The sequence below is a fragment of the Dermacentor andersoni genome, chromosome 9, assembly GCF_023375885.2.
Source record: "Dermacentor andersoni chromosome 9, qqDerAnde1_hic_scaffold, whole genome shotgun sequence".
Lineage (NCBI taxonomy): Eukaryota > Metazoa > Arthropoda > Arachnida > Ixodida > Ixodidae > Dermacentor > Dermacentor andersoni.
Genome location: NC_092822.1, coordinates 115,805,886 through 115,822,809, shown reverse-complemented (window position 1 = coordinate 115,822,809; position 16,924 = coordinate 115,805,886). Strand labels below are relative to the sequence as shown.

The window sequence follows — 16,924 nt, the reverse complement described above, 5'->3', positions numbered from 1 at the left end:
TTTTTTGTTTGCAGGTGCTTAGCATCCGCGGCAAGCGCTCGAACCTTGTTAAACGGCGTGCTCCGACATACCTGGTTGCAAGCAAACACCAACGGATATTATAATTAATCCTGAAGACCCGTTCCTGACGACCCGTTCAACGAACCTGTCCACTTTCGGTCGCTCTTCACCACATTGTTTTTGGACGACGTCGATCAGCATGTACGTAGTCTTCGCTCTCAGACGAACTTGAAGAAAGCTCATCGATTGCGGCAACTACTAGCGCTTCCTTTCTCATTGCCGACATCTCCACTAGCTAACTCCGTCAACTCCGTTGCAACCGCAGCTATCGGGCCAGAGCGTCTGCGCTTCTGCAGTCGGCTGTGCGCGCGCGCGTCGCGCGTCCCGCACTGCTTGCTGGGATTGCACCCCGGCGCACCGCCGATTTTCTCGGTGCGAGACGGGGCAACGGAAAACCGCTCCAACAGGGTGTGCTTCCGGTGATCGAGGATGGTCGGTGCGCACCGGTGCGGTTGATCGAGGATGAAAGTGCGCACCAAGGCGCCACGGTGCGCACCGCTGCAGGTGATCGAGGACGCTATAAAGTGAAGCCGGAAGTTGGCGTTGCTCATGGCCTTGCTCCGCCTATCGGGCCAGCTCTCCTCTCTTGTTTACATTTCTCGCGAAACCACGCCGCGCTGCGCGCAACCGTGGTGCTCGGACGCGCGCGCTCCGCCGCAGTACTAAAATATCGTTAGCACGTTAGCATGATTCCGCCAAACAGGGCAATATTTCCCGCGGATATTCCTTCGTCTGTTGCCATTGCCGTGGTGCGGTACATTGCGTACAGCGTTGCATGCGCGTTAATTTCACGAACTTTAGTTCCTCGTGTCCCACCTGGTCACAGCGAAATCCGGGAGAGCACGGTCCAGCTAACGCAGCGCAACAAAGCACGGAGACCAACGCGAACCTGGCCCGCACAGCGCCTTTGCCACGGTACGAAACCTACGGAGCAACACGTGTGAGCGCACAAAACCAAAGCAAAGCCGCCATTGTGGCCCGAAAGGCGTGGCCGCCACGGCAAAGAATTAAAAAATCAGCAAAGAAGAGGAGAACCTACTACGTCATTTCCTCCACACTTTTCTCCTAGCGCGCGGAGGGGGTAGGTAAAATCCCTTGATAATTTGAAAGTAGCGACACTCTTTGAACTCTGCCGCCACCGCGCGACCTCCTCGCCTCCTCCTCGCCCCTTGCGCGTTCCCCCGCGGCAACCAGTATTGCCCCCGTTTTTCTGCACGACGATTGGTCTCCCTGCCGTTGCCCTTGGAAACGCGCGGATCTTGAGTTTTGCTTGTGTTTTTCTTTTTCGTTCGCGCCATTTTCCTCCTGAGCACGGCTGGCTCGGCGCTTTAGCTCGGCGTAGCGAACGTTGTGCGCAGTGTTTCTGGTCTATGTGCTAGCGCTATGCAGGGCTGTTGCGCATATAACTGCAGCAAGAAGCTTGAAGATGGTTGTGCCGTTTTTATGATACCACAACGAAAGCGTGACGGCTTGCGTAGGAAGCAGTGGCTGCATGACATTGGCCGAAACAACTTTGTTCCGACAAAGAACAGCGTTGTTTGCGAGCTGAGGAGTCTTTCTTATAGCTCGTAGCAAAGCATCCCGTAATACTGCATTTTTTTTTTCATTCTTCCGGCCTGCTCACCAGCGTTTTTGTTGCGGTTGTCCTCAGTATGCTTAATATTCTGGGGCGGCTCCATCACTTCGCACGTCGCTAACTGTTGTTATTCAGTCGGAAGCGCAGTATTGATTCTGCTTTGCGCCCTGAAAAAATTAGTGGGAAGTATACCCGTAGTATTGTAGGTGATAAACGTTAACTAGTCAAAATTGAGTTTTTTTTCAGTTTTAAGGCGAGAGCCTTTAGATCTTTGTTTCAAGGTCGCGTTGTAAACGGGAAGTATCACGTGACCCAAGGAAGGCCACAGGGGACCCAAAGCATGTCCACCCCTGTATAAGAGAATGATTACCCAAGTTAATTAATGAATCATTAGTGGTTGACATAAGGTGGATTAGGGAGGATTAAGGTTGATTAGAGTGTATAAAAGAAGATTAAGGTGGATTAGAGTGCATTACGAAGGATTAAGATGCGGGAATAAAGATTAAGGTGCGTGGAGGAGGATTAAGGCGGATTAAGGTGAAGTGTTGATGAAAGGGTATTAAGACCGATTGGGGTGGATTAGGGTGCATGATCAAGGATTAGGGAGGATTACGGTGGATAGAGGAAGATTAAGGTCGATTAATGTGGATTAAGGTGAATTAGGGTTTATAAAGGAGGATTAAGACCGATTTGGATGGACTAGGGTAGACTAATGTGGATAAGGGCCATGGAGCAGGATTAGGTTTGATAGAGACGGATTAGGGTGCATTAAGGTAGATTGGGACCATTAAGCAGGATTAAGTGGGATTAAAGTGCGTGAATAAGGATTAAGGTGGATGAAGGAGGATTATGATGGATTAGGGTTGATAAAGGAGGATTAAGACCGCAAAGGGTAGACTAAGTTGCATTAGGGGCGATGTAGGTTGATTAGGTTGTATTAAGGTGGATTGGGAGTATTAAGGTGGATGAAGGAGCATTAAGGTGGACTAAGGTGAATTGGGGCTCATTGAGTATTAAGACCGATTAGTCTACCATAATCCTCCTAATGCACATTCATCGTCCTCAATCCTCCTTCATTCACTTTAATTCACCATAATCCACGAAAGTCCTCCTTAATGCACCCTAATCCACCTTCATCGACCTTAATCTACTCTAACCCTCCTTAATGCACTTTAATCCTACTTAATCAACCGTAATGCTTCCTCATTAACTTTAATCCACCCTAGCCCGCCATAATCCTCTTTAATGCACCTTAATCCCCCTTAATCCACCATTATTATTCTTCATGGACTTTAATCCACCATAATCGTCCTCAGTGCACATCAACGCACCTTCATCCACCCTAATTAACCTCATCGACCTTAATCCAACCTAGTCCTCCTTTATGCACCTTAATCCATCTTCATTCACCCTAATGCACCTTCATTGACTTTGATCCCCCTTAATCTTCCTTAATACACGCGAATTCATCTTAATCCAATCACTAATCAATCATTACTTTGGTAATCATTAATCATCTCTTATACGCGGCTGCACATGCTTTGGTTCGCTTCCCGCCTTTCTTCGGTCACGTGATATTTTCTGTAGCTCACAACGGGACCTTGAAACAGAGGTCTTTCCTTAATAAGCCACACACAAAGGGATGTGTCACAAGGAATACTAGACCAGACGCACGAAGGCAAAAAAATGTGGCAGAAAAATTGTCTGGAGTATAGAACTCGCCTCAAAGCTTCCTTTAAATCAGTATGCCCCGTTCATACGGCTTTAAGAAAAAACCAACCCCCTCATAAACGTTGCCTCCAGCATTATCGATGCTGTTATTAGCATTTCTCAAAATTTTCAACCCCACTGGGGCGCGCAACTGGCCCAAAGTACTACACCTCCAAAGAATCCTGCGGCCCGTCCGTGGGAGCCCAGGAGGAATAGCGCGCCGTGCGCAGTCGGCGGGCGAGGAGAATCGAGGAGGAAAGCGCCGTGAGGAGGAGAGTGTCGCTACTTTTAAATTCAAGGGGTTTTGGGTAGGGCTTCTCCTCAGTTTCCTTCCTCCATGGCGTACAAGCATTATAAACGGTGCTGCGTACACCAACGTTGGCGTAGCGAACATTCTGTGGCATAGAGTTCTGTGGGCTTAGTTGGTGCATACTTGAGAAATTTTTAAAGCGCAAGACAAGACAGGGCATAAAAGGAAATTGAAACGCTGTGTTTGTCCTTACTTTTGTGCTGTGTCTTTTTTGCGCTTCAAACTGTGTCAGTTCTGCTCTGCATTTTGTGTGGCACCGATCAGCCGCCGAGGTGACGCTACCTCGCGCCGTTATAACCAGCATCAGCATCCTATTGGGGGCGAGCTCCACCACCACTGGAAAAAACTGGTGTCACCGTCGGCGTGACGTGGCATGAGGGATCACGTGGACACAGCACCGTGTCGGCTGCTCCGGAAACGCCGAAGCGAGCTGAAAACAAAAGTTTAAAGTCCCAGCTGCGCTCCGGTTCTGATTAAGTGGTGAGGCTTTACCGCCTTGGGTGTCTGCTTGACAACATTTGAAAGTACTATAACAGGTAGCGGCTGCCTTTGGAGGCGTGCAGCATGGTAGGCTACTGCTCGCGGTGCCGCAGTGACGGACGTACTCAACGGAGCCCGGCGTGAGCCTTATTCACACGTAGCCGCAGGACAAGGAGCTGCGTGAAGCTTGGCTCGCGAAACTTAGAACCGGCACACAGCCATAGGCTATAACTCGGATATGCAGCAAGCAGAGACGCGAGGAAGATTTCTGCTTCGGCGCCGAGATTGCGATGTTGGGTGAGTAGCAGAAAACGCGCACTGAGACGCTCGCCCACGCCCGCTTCCCGGCTAATGTCACGACGGTTTGGTCTATGAACTTGTTGATTCCAGGTACTGGCAAGTTCACTGGAACGGAAAGGGAGCGGTAAGACGCACACTAAAAGAAGGCATGACATATGGTCATATGTTTGTGATGAATTAATGCACTGGATTACGAAAAAGATGCAGAGGGAAATCGCACGCTGAGAAGACCGATAAACATACAGTGCGACCAGTGTCAACGGGGGGGGGGGGGGAGGCGTTGGCCCCGGGTGCCAGGGGCCAGTTGGGGGGGGGGGGGTCATACACGTCTGAAGACACCGCTCTTTCCGCCGGCTACACCCGCGGGGCAGGGGGGGGGGGGGGGGGGTGACAGAAGACCTATGGGCCCCGGGTGCCAGACGACCTAGCTACGCCACTGAGTGCGACGCAACTTGAGAAATAATACCGAAATGTCCAAGAATTTAGAAGACAAAAAAAAAAAAGATTGAATCGTCGCGACGGCGCATCACAGCTAGTCGCCGTAGCTAGGCGTCGAAGTCTCTACAACGAAATTATTTTTGAACAATTCTGATAGCGTCCACGCAACAATGGTTGCTTGTGCTGTCAAATGCTCATATGCTGCGGCCTAAAGCTCACGGCACGTGCGAAAACGCGCTCACAGCTAAAGCAAAACATTGTGCGCGGACATGCATGCAGACGCGCAGTCGGTCGCTGCGAACCCGTGCGGTCGCTGCATTGAGGTTTCATTCTGTTATGCACCATTTGGTTACACAGACTATGAGAATATATTTGACATAGTTTACTCTCAGCGTTTGCCTACCTTTCACGCAAGAAGCCGGTTCGGGAGACTCCATCGCGGCAATAGCGCGCAGTATTCGGTAAAAAGATAGCGTCTGTAAACGATTCTGTGCTTTCACTTCGCTCAAGATTATTATATCGGCAGTCAAAAACTACCGTCGTTATGAGAGTACTTACATAAGTGTCCAGTAGGGCTGCCGCGTGGTGTCTTTATTGAGCGCCGTAAGCGAAACCTAGCTAGCTATGAGGAGGGCGCCGCGTGATCCCTCATACTACGCAAGGGAGGCGCTTCCGACGGATGGCGACTCCCCCAATACCAAGTGATCAGTCTCATGCTTCTCAACGATCAATTGACATATTTCTTCTTGTCTCACATCGATGTGGTCGTCGCAGAGCCGATAAGAGATCTCTTATCGGCTCTGCGACGACCACAACGATGTGAAATATGGCAGACAGGCTGTCCTGAGGTCTAGGCTGCTCTGAACTTGGAAAGGGAAGGACGAAGGACTACGGGAAGTCGCAGTGATAACATAAGGAAAAGGCTGGTGATAACGACTAGCCAAAAGCAGGAGAGAATCGCATTGCAATTAAGTCACCTGCGGTAACAGTATTTTTCCACGAACTTTAAGATTAAGAGATATATCATAAATTATGCCCGGGCTTTTGTCCCTGCCTGCTCACGGTATGCTTTTTCAAGGCGTTATGAAAGTAAAACTCTTTGTCCACAACAAACTTCATAGCTTCACAACAACAAACTTCATAACAAGTTTTATCATCATCATCATCAATGTGGTCAAAAGGAAACTTTTCTATTTCTCCATAAGTATAATGGTGTAACGCTCTATCATCGGTCCACGCATCAATGATATATTTGCTTGATTTGGGCCATTGGCATATTTGGGTTCACTGAATTCGGTTGCGTTTATCAACAACGCTAAGCACGCGTTTGCCAATGCCAGCCGGTGTCGAGGCCGATGTTACTAAATTCAAAACTCTGTATACATTGGACCTCAACCTGGCCGCTGTAATTTCGAAGGCTGAACAGTGTGCGATGCGCATCCGACCAAACGGTTCTTTATTCTATGCTCCCGACTGTCTGGTGTGGCGAGGCGGTCGTTCTGCAAAGTGAACACGATGATGTCGACTTCGCTTCGGTCAATGTTGGCTGTCGTCACGCTCGTCGGTTTCGCTGGAATCGCCTTTGGCTTACCCGAAAGGCGCGGTCAGTCCGACAGCGACGCGGCTTTGTCGACGATCATGCGCGAAGGCCACCAGTACCTCGCCGTGTCGCGCAGCCACAGGAAGGACATGGCCATCTTCTGCTACCCGGGCGAGCCCGCCAGCTACCTGTCGCTCTTCAAGTCCGTCTACGTCGAGTTCAAACTCGTGCCCGAACGTTACATGCTCTTCGAGGGGCCCGACGAGGCGTCGGTGCGCGCGCAGTTTGACTCGCACCTCGCCAGCTGGGTACCGCTGCTGCCCTGGAGGCGGTCGACAATCTCGCTGCCGGCGTTCCGGCCGCACTGCATCGGCGTGGTGTCCGACGACGACTACCGCTTCGAGCTGGTCGTGCGCGAGGCCAACTACTGGCGCGTGCTGCAGTTCGTGTTCTCGGTGCTGCTGTTCTTCGGCGTGCCCTCTCTGTGCCGCAACGCGCTGGTGTTCTACTCGTGCGGCGTCACCGTGGGCGTGCTCGCGTCCCTGCTCGTCGTCGTGTTCGTCGTGAGCCGCCTGTTGCCGCATCGCACGGCGGGCTACGCGGTCGTCTGCTTTGGCTGGTCTCTGGTGCTGTACTTGCTGCAGCTGCTCTGGTCGAACGTCTACCAGGTGGGCAGAGAGACCCTGTCAGTGCTTACGCAATCAAGTTAAAACAGCGTGTAAATCACTATAAAAAATATAGAACTCCCTTGGTGGCACCAGTTTTGCTGTACACTTAGATTGTTTGGCTGACGAATCTTGCTGCTAAGTACTACAACAAAGCTACGCGATGAGCTTGACACATGGTGCATGTTCCTCATACCTGAACACATCAGGAACGTGCACCTAAACTATGAGACAAAGTACTCATTTCTTCTTGGCAGACTTGACTGACAGAAATGCATGATTGGAAGTTTTGTGGAGTTATGAACACACTGCTGCCACAGCGTGGACAAAAGGGTTTATAACGTGTGTCCAAGAATGTGGTAAATTGAAGCACTGGCATCCGTCGCCCCATCCTTCTCCTAATACGTTCAATACTTCATTTAAAAAACCTTGCGTTTAATGAGACACAACGTCGCCTTCTTGAGTCACTGATATCGTTGAGCAAGTCATGCCAGAGAACCCACCAAGTCCTTACGTAAAACAGACTCGTTTTCACGTCAGCACACCACCACTCCCATATTCCAGTAACGACTCGTTACAACCAAAAACGCATGGCAAGGCCATTGCACTACTTTTGAAAGCTGTAGAAGATGACCTGTACCTGTGCAAACTCGCCATATAGGAGTCATCATCATCATCAGCCTGGCTATGCCCACTGCAGGGCAAAGGCCTCACCCATACTTCTCCAACTACCCCGGTCAGGTACTAATTGTGGCCATGTTGTCCCTGCAAACTTCTTAATCTCATCCGCCCACTAACTTTCTGCCGCCCCCTGCTACACTTCCCTTCCCTTGGAGTCCAGTCCGTAACCTTTAATGACCATTGGTTATCTTCCCTCCTCATTACATGTCCTGCCCATGCCCATTTCTTTTTCTTGATTTCAACTAAGATGTCATTAACTCGCATTTGTGCCTTCTCCCAATCTGCTCTTTTCTTGTCCCTTAACGTTACACCCATCATTCTTCTTTCCATAGCTCGTTGCATCGTCCTCAATTTAAGTAGAACCCTTTTTGTAAGCCTCCAGGTTTCTGCCCCGTATGTGAGTATTGATAAGACACAGCTGTTATACACTTTTTTCTTGAGGGATAATGGCAACCTGCTGTTCATGATCTGAGAATGCCTGCCAAACGCACCCCAGCCCATTCCTATTCTTCTGATTATTTCAGTCTCATGATCCGGATTCGCAGTCACTACCTGCCCTAAGTAGATGTATTCCCTTACCACTTCCAGTGCCTCGCTACCTATCGTAAACTGCTGTTCTCTTCCGAGACTGTTAAACATACTTTAGTTTTCTGCAGATTAGATTAATTTTAAGACTCACCCTTCTGCTTTGCCTCTCCAAGTCAGTGAGCATGCATTGCAATATAGGGGTATTGAGACATAATTGGGGACACTGCAGAAAACAGCATCATGACATCACTTTTTACTTGTCTTAATCTGCACACAATCATGTTATAAAAAGTCATTTGTCGCGAATCTGGAGCTGTACACTAGTGAGTCATTACTATTTTGTTTGAATGCTAGATACCAAGGCACTAAAAAAAAGGACTGCGTTAGGTAAAAAAATTTGCAAATAAAGGTTGCATTACCAGTACTTAATGAGAATTAACATTAAATATTTTAATATAAAACCTTCGTTGTCGTTACGAGTTTGTGTTTTGAAAAGGAAAATGCAAGATAAAGATTCAGACATACTCTTGTTAATTGAATATAGTGTGTGTTGGCAATGATGTTTGCACAACAACAGACAGCTATAGCTGAGTGTTCAGAGTCTGCTGCGTTTATATCAGTGCAGTTAAACCTCGTTATAACGAAGTCAGTAAAATCGGCAATTTGCTTCATTATATCAAAATTTCGTTGTTGAAATTCGACATTTTATGCGAATAAGTAGTGCAGTCACCGATCGATGTTTCTTACATGGAAAGGGGCCGAAGAATTTTCCAAATTGTCGGGCAATCGAAAAAATCAAATTTCAATGAGAAAACGATTCATTTTGATAACTTTAGGGGTCGGTGACGAATGATGCGGTTTCGTGCCACGTACGTCGACGATATCTTCAAAGACATCGGCGGTACGAATTAAACAAAGCCAGCCACGCTTTCGCATGCTCTCCGCTCCCGTGCCTGATAGCTTCGCCCGCACTGGAACGACGCTATTGGGAAAGGCGCTGGCAGCGAGAAGCGGAGTGAATGCCTCTCGCCCCAACGGATAATCGAAACTCGAGATTACGCAACCTCCAATACCAAACGCACGGGAAGACAGCTTACAAAGTGCCACACCCTCTCGGCACGTCCACTCTTTGCACACGCGGCAGATTACCTCTGAAGCAGGGTGTGCGACTGCGTATGCACTCAGCCGCGCTTACAGACATGGTCAGCCGCGGGCCGAGACTCACCAGAAATCTAGACGCACGCCAATTTACCCCCTACCCCCTCCCGCGCGCTTGATCGCGTTACCGCGAGCTCGCTTTGCTCCCCGACATTGCCTTCGCTTGCGCTCGTGAAGCCACCATCTTGTCTCATCCTCGCACCCTTTCTCTTGCACCTAAAGCGTACAGTGCGCAGGGCCCGATAGGATCTTATCGCACTTAGACTTTATATGGAACATGATGCGGCTCCACTTCAGCAGTCGCTCTTGTCGCGCGACGCGCGATTTGAGAGGTGCATTTGCAAGCAGCCATTTGTAGTTCAATCATTTAACGATGTGCGTCTGCAGAAGTTTCCTTTTATTGTCTTAGCATTCCTTTACGGCGACAGTGAAATTTTGTTGTATTGAAATCGCATACAAACACACTTCGTTATATTGAGGTTCTAAATAAGTAGTGTTCTATGGACAAGAAGTTACGAAAAGTTAAATGCTTCGTTATATCGAGAAGTTCGTTATATTGAGATTTAATTGTACATCCTAACAACCTGCACTCAGCAGGAACTCTACTATGTGTGCCCAAAGATGCTGCTCTTGCTCTGCTGGCAAGCTAATTAAGTGCAGTGTGGCAGTGCACCCACTTGATTTCTCCAACATGCTAGAAATTTGGGCTTGTTGGTACGCGATCTTCGTATTGAGTAGTGCAGGGTGAACACAGACATAAGCACATGCAACAGCACAAGGCACTATCTTCTAAGAAAGCTTTATTTCCAGAGACATGCATGTATAACGCTCACTCGTGTCACATGACCTGCGTGACAATGACTATTTCCTGAGGAACACAAGTTCTCTACCGCTGAGATGTATGGAGGAAGTGCTAATGCATTTGGGGCGTGGACTCGAAATAGCTTTGGCTTCAACAATCTCCATCAATGTGCAGCCAAGCTGACTATGCATTGTTCGCATCGCTAAGAGATGCAGTATGATTTGCTCATATCAAAAATGACAAATCCGTGCAGTTCTAGTGCCTCAATGCTTTAACTGTGAGTGGTCTGGATCAACAGCAACACTCAGCTAAAACTGTCTCAAATGACCATCTGGTATATGACCATTTGACTTTCTTGTGTTTAGTACCCCCGTAAAATGGGGCACCTTCCATTGCGATCTAGCCCAATCGGAATTGAATTTCTCAACAGCAACTGGCTCCTTTCTGCAGGTTGTGCAAATGAGCCAATCACGACCGGGAAATTAAATCCGGATCAGACTTGATCGCAATAGAAGCTGAATCGTGCGACACTCATTAAATACCAGTGGCCTTTCCCTACTGCCAATGCAGGTTCTGGCTGACTACAAGAATGTGCTGGCCGTCTACATAGGACTCGCGGCGCTCGTGAGCTTCGGTGTCTGCTATCGTATGGGGCCACCGACAAATCCGCGAACTCTGGATTTGATTCAGTGGTCGCTGCAGCTCGCAGCACTGGGCGGGATAATCACGTCGTCTGAGCTCCGAGAAGCAACATGTGCAACTGTGCTTGCTGTGCTTGTCGCCTACAACTTCCCTTCGAAGTGGGCGGCCAAGCTGAAGACCTGGTGGAGGACGCGCGTGTGTCGGCCGAAGGTGACACTTCTCACCGAAGAGGAGTACATCGTGCAGGGCGATGTGGAGACGAGAAAGGCCTTGGAGGCCCTGCGGGAGTTCTGTGGCAGCCCCAACTGCAAGACATGGCAGGTGGTGACTCGTCTCAAAGACCCTGTGCGGTTTGCCAAGTTTGTTCAGGGACAATCACACCTCGCGGACGAGGAGGTCCTCCAGTATGAACTGGACTCGTCGGACAGGCAACCTAGTGACCAGGACTGCCAGTTGACAGAGGAGAGCGAAGACGAGCAGCCATCCTTCACAGAGCTTGTAGAGTAGGTTGATTGAACAGGTGCTGCCAACTGGCACTTTGCTAACACTCTGAAGATGGCTAGTGGTAGGTGCACGCTGCTCTGTTGTTGTTAACTTAACCTTTTGGATTGCACAATCTTGGAGGCTCGTGAAACCTGCACCAGCTTAGGCTACAAGATAACAGGCAACTCAATCGAAGAGCTCGATGAAATTTGTCAGATTTGTGCAAGAGCATTCATGCCTTGCAGCTGGAAACAGGTCCTCTGGCATGAACTGGGTTTGTTGAACTGTCCAGAGCTACCTGATGGTGCAAAAGGGCCAGCCGCAGCTCTCACTCGTGGCACTTGAACATGAGGCCAACTGTGCTCAACTCTCTGCCAACACTGGAACAAAGTGGGTACCAAGTGTGATTGGCATGGACGCTTCTAGTTGAGCTTTGTAATTGTTCCATTTATGGCACTGAATACACTTTCCCATTAATGGGCATCTACCCTGTCCTGACAAATTCTGCATCTCGGAGGCCCTAGTTATGAAGTGTTTGCCAGTTTATGGAGAAACAATGGAGGTGCCTCAGCACATTCCACTACCTGCTGCAGTCAGTGTCACGTCTGCGGTGGTGCTGGTGTTACAGGGTCTCATGTGGTCTAATACCCCTGTCACACTGGATATTCTAATGTCATTAGATTCGTGGTGGTGCTACACAGGAAAAATTAGTGTCATTCAGTCATGATATCAATGGCAATCATTGCAAAAAAAAAATGCTGAGAAAATTAAACAAGGATTGTTTAGAATGTCTGAAAAGCCAATCTATTTATTTTAATATATATATAGAGTGTCGCTTCACTGGAATAACTTGCATATAAACTTCTAATTCCAGAATGTCTGGCCACTATAAGCGAAAACAAGGCTTAGCCAGCTTACTAGCCATAGCCGATAAATTGCAGACAAACAACGTGACTGACATGGCAGTGCTGAACAACGACGCTCAGTTGCAGTAGGTGAAGCTAGAGAAGGTACTGTCAAGCCTCACAGTGTTCTAAACAATTTAATATAATAGCTTTCCTACAGCCAGTTTCATTTTCGATCGTGGTGTGTTGTGACATAATGACGCATGTGGCAGCGGTTAATTTCAACATTTTGATACTTTCTTCGAATCGCTCAGTCATCTTGCACAATGCTATTCATTATGAGGGTCAATGTAGCAGCCTAGCGGACGACCGAGTGAGCCGGAGCGAGTGTCAGAACCTGGCCATGTGCTGCGTCATGATGTTGCAACACAGTAAAATTGAAAATGAAACTGGCTGTAAGATAAATTATTTAGAACACTGTGAGGCTTGACAGTACCTTCTCTAGTGTTTAGAGGTACTGGACCTTCATTCAAAAGACGACTCGGAAATAATGTGTCAGCACTACCCCTTTAAGTTACACCTGTGATAACTTCTCGAACAAATGTGCAGTACAGTGCAGACATGCCTGACGCACTTCAGGGTCGACATAGAGTAATTTTGCATACCTGTAGGGCAGGCTGCAAGCAAGCTGTGACAGATATTCTCTCACCACCTTCAACTGTATGTTGTACCACTCCTTGCGACAGTGTGCTTAGGTGCCCGCAAATTCACACCGACTGCTGCAGTATGGGTGTGCGAGTGTGATCTCACCACACTTCATACGCAGCGCGAACAAAGACCAGTAGCAATGTCATCGTGTGTGAAAATCGTTGTATGCTGCAGCTTGCACAGTGACTTGCATTTTTATCCTAACGACTTTAAAAGATTTTGCACTTCCTGACACTTTGCTCTCATTCAAAATGCTGCAGCAAGACTACACTTCTTGGTCTGTGTCGTTCGGTAATACACTTGTCATCTTTACTTGTCTGGTTTCTAGGGGCCAGAAAAATGAAAAATCACCATCGCATGCTCTGTTCGCCATCTGCAAGGTGAGCTGCTGCAGTTCTGCTGCCTGTCGGTGACGTAAAGTCTCAACAAGCAAAGGAAACTGTGATGTCTGGTGTTCTGTTTAAAGGCATAATGACATGACATTTTTTTACTCGTCACTTTATTGTGTTTAATTAAAAGCCAACAACAGTGAAATTTAACTTTGGCTAAATCTGTTATCAGTGAGAATTATATACCGCTGAGGCAATCTTGGCAAAGCTGCAGGGTTGGTAATTGTATTACCTTGTTAATTGTAATTGTATTAATCTTGTAAACAGGCTTTAAACAGCATCTAAGCAGACAATGCGTGCACCTGGTGGTTGTCACTGTGGGCTGGGATAACATAAAGCATTTCCAATCAGTTTTTATTCCAGATCCCCTGTAGCCCTCTAGGATAGGAAAAACTGACCGATGACTGCTGGGTGATTACTGGGGTGCCAAATGCAGACTCAATACATCGCAAAGGCCTTCGCATTCATTGTAATCCATCAGCTCGTCAATAATGCACCGTAATGCTCATTGTAATGCATCAGTTAGGTGTCTCCAGCACCCACCAGTGGCACAAGAAGCGCTGGCCGCCATGCAGGCTGATTGCCACCTTTTAATTGCTGAGCACTGTACATTATGGAGCCATAGAAGATGCGCAAATATTTTTCTTTTAAAAACGGCCAGTGTTCTACTATGCTTCTACATCAGCTGTCGATTAAGCTCACTTTGTGCCAATACATCTTACAGCAGGCTCAACACTGTGCTCTTTTGATTCAAGCACAAGTACACAAAGGTTGCTTAGAGACGAGTGGGCAGTGCAATTTTAAATTTGTTTTACTGTTTGCTCTCGTTTTGTTGTATGTCTGTGCTTGTATTTATCCTAGGCCGAGGGCAGCATTTACTCTGTACATTGGCAGACCGAAAGCATTAAGCACATTGTTGGAATCTCACCGCTGACGCCCGTTATTGCAAATGGGTCGCAAGCCCCAAGGGTAGCGTTGGCCTGGCGGCCTGGGGCACAACTGGAAGCATCCGAAGGTCCCGGCAAAGCATGAGTCGACTGGTAACAGAACAACTGGTTTATTCTAACATCGCAAAAGAGCGGGCGGTCAGGTCGACCGAAGTGGAGAGACGGGAGAGCACGTAACTCAACGGAAGAAATCGGAGCCTCCCTCGGCGTCCGGGAGCAGCTGCTCTTATACTTTCGCAGTTGAGGGCAAGAAGGAACGCCTCATCACTGGCGCACGTGACGGCGCCACGGACACGCTGAGAGACATGTTGAGACGAGTGTAGTGACGCATCGCCGAGCCGGCGCCGATCAGACCTCCTCGCTTCACACTTGGGGAGCTCCTCTCCCCGGCTGCCGCGCTTTGACAAGCGTGGGCACACACACACACACACACACACACACGAAGACACGTGGCACTGAAACACGCCTGGACGCGCTTGGCGGGGAGGCTTTGCGGCAGCTCCGAACGGGCCAAAATGTCCGCCGCTTTGAACGAAGCCCCGGCGTCCGTTGCATCCGCGCCGGCTATACCGCGCGTCGTAGGCGAAACGTAACAGACCGCCCCGCCGGGGGAAGGAGATCCCGATGGTCAGGGGACTGCATCCGCTGTCCGGAGGGATGTCGCTTGATGATGCTCATAACCGAAGTTGGTCGTCCTTCGGCGTTTCTTGAGCGCAGCGCAGAGAAGGCCTCGTTCTCTCGTTCAGGTTCACACAGGACACTGCAAAGTGACTTCGGGAGAGTTGACATTTTTGTTCTCGTTCCCGGCAAGCGTTAGAACTACGCCGAAAGTCAACCGCTCATTCAGCAAACACGGCACAACCCTCACTAAGCCCTGCCAGGCTCTTTCCCCTTTTATACTACTGCCTAGTTCCTTACAGTAGTTTAGCAGCACTCAGAACGCGTCCACAAATCGGAAAATTGCACTAGAAAGCACATCATCACTTTGAAACACTACACAAAAGCAATAGGTTAAAAATCCTGCCTCAGGAAGAAAAACATCAGTAACAAGCAATTTTGAGGCTGATTCCCACGTTAGGGGCTTCGACTTAAGCCATCGGCGTTACCGTTGAGACTCCCCTTTTTGTAACGCACCTCAAAGGAATATTGTTGCAAAGAGAGGCTCCAGCGCAGGAGGCGGCCATTTGTGGAAGAGATGGTCTGCAGCCATTGGAGAGGGCAGTGATCCGTCTCGAAGCATGCGAAGCGGAGATCGCAGCGAGCGACCGTACACTAGCTCAGCTGGCGAAAACCCCGTAGCCGCATGCGGCGCGGTCCTTAATGCAAACTTCACCCCAGGACGCAGCTCCCAGTCAGTTTGTTGTTCAAACCACAATGCTCTCAACACGCGCTTCATGACGGAGTGGAGCTTCTCAACGGAATTCGACTGTGGGTGGTACACTGAGCTGTGTAACAGCTTTACCCCGCACCTTTCGAGAAAGGCTGTCGTCAAAGCGCTAGTAAACACTGTGCCCTGATCTGATTGGATTTCCGCAGGAAAACCAACTCGCGCAAATATCGACAGTAGTGCATTGACTATCTCAACTGAGCTGAGTTCTTTAAGCGGTACTGCTTCAGGGAACTTTGTCGCTGGGCAGATCACAGTCAAAATGTGTCTGTACCCTGTGGTTGTTACCGGCAGAGGTCCCACTGTATCAATAACGAGCCGTCTAAAAGGCTCCGTAATGATAGGTACCAACTTCAACGGCGCCCTCGATTTGTCCCCTGGTTTGCCCACCCGCTGACAGGTGTCACATGTCTTCACAAAGTGGTCTGCGTCCCGAAAACACCCTGGCCAATAGTACTCTTGCAAGAGACGGTCCTTAGTTTTCTTAACTCCTAGGTGTCCGGACCACGAACCCCCATGCGACAAGCGCAACAGATCCTGACGATAGCATTGAGGCACGATCAGCTGATCGAACTCCACTCCCCTGCGGTCTAGATACTTCCGGTACAGGACCCCACCTCTTTCCACAAAGCGAGCATTTTTCTTGGCGATACCTTCCTTGACAATGCAGCGTATGTTTTCTAGGCTGCCATCCCTCTTTTGCTCGGCTATCAAAGCCGACCGGCTGACTTTTAGCAACCTATTAAGTCCATCTGACGTAGGCGCGATGAGCAAATCTGCAGATAGCTCTTCTAACTTTCCCGCATCGGGAATTTCCTCTCCAGTATCTGGTGCCTTTAACGCTACAGGCTCAATTTTATTCAGTTCGGGCGTGCTCTGAATATCAGCTTGCTGCGCCTCTGACCCTTTCTCATCGTTCGACATCGTCGGCCCCGCAACTACCGCCTTTGCAGCGAGCTCCCGAACCTTCGATCTGGTTAAGGCCTGAACGCTAGCCTCACCAAACAAAAGCCCCTTCTCGCGCAGGAGGTGATCGGACCTGTTCGAAAATAGGTACAGGTACTGGGGGGGCAGCATAGATGACACTGCCGCCTCCGTCTCAAGCGCTCCGAAAGATCCTTCAATAAGCACTTTTGCTACGGGCAGACACACGCTATGAGCTTCGACGGCTTGCTTGATCCATGCGCGCTCGCCCGTGAACATATCGGGTTCTACGTAAGAGGGATGAACTACATCCATTGTAGCTGCGGAATCGCGAAGCACTCGGCACTCTTT

The 16,924-nt window shown here is 49.1% G+C and overlaps 1 protein-coding gene across 1 annotated transcript; it reads left to right on the top strand.

Moving 5' to 3' along the window:
• The first annotated feature begins 6,119 nt into the window (after positions 1-6,119).
• Positions 6,120-11,850, top strand: LOC126529622 (nuclear envelope integral membrane protein-like). Its single transcript, XM_050177141.3, has 2 exons — positions 6,120-7,082; positions 10,819-11,850. Exons 1-2 carry the CDS (start codon positions 6,390-6,392, stop codon positions 11,395-11,397), a joined length of 1,272 nt encoding a protein of 423 aa, XP_050033098.1. The 5' UTR covers positions 6,120-6,389; the 3' UTR covers positions 11,398-11,850.
• The last annotated feature ends 5,074 nt before the right edge of the window (positions 11,851-16,924 follow it).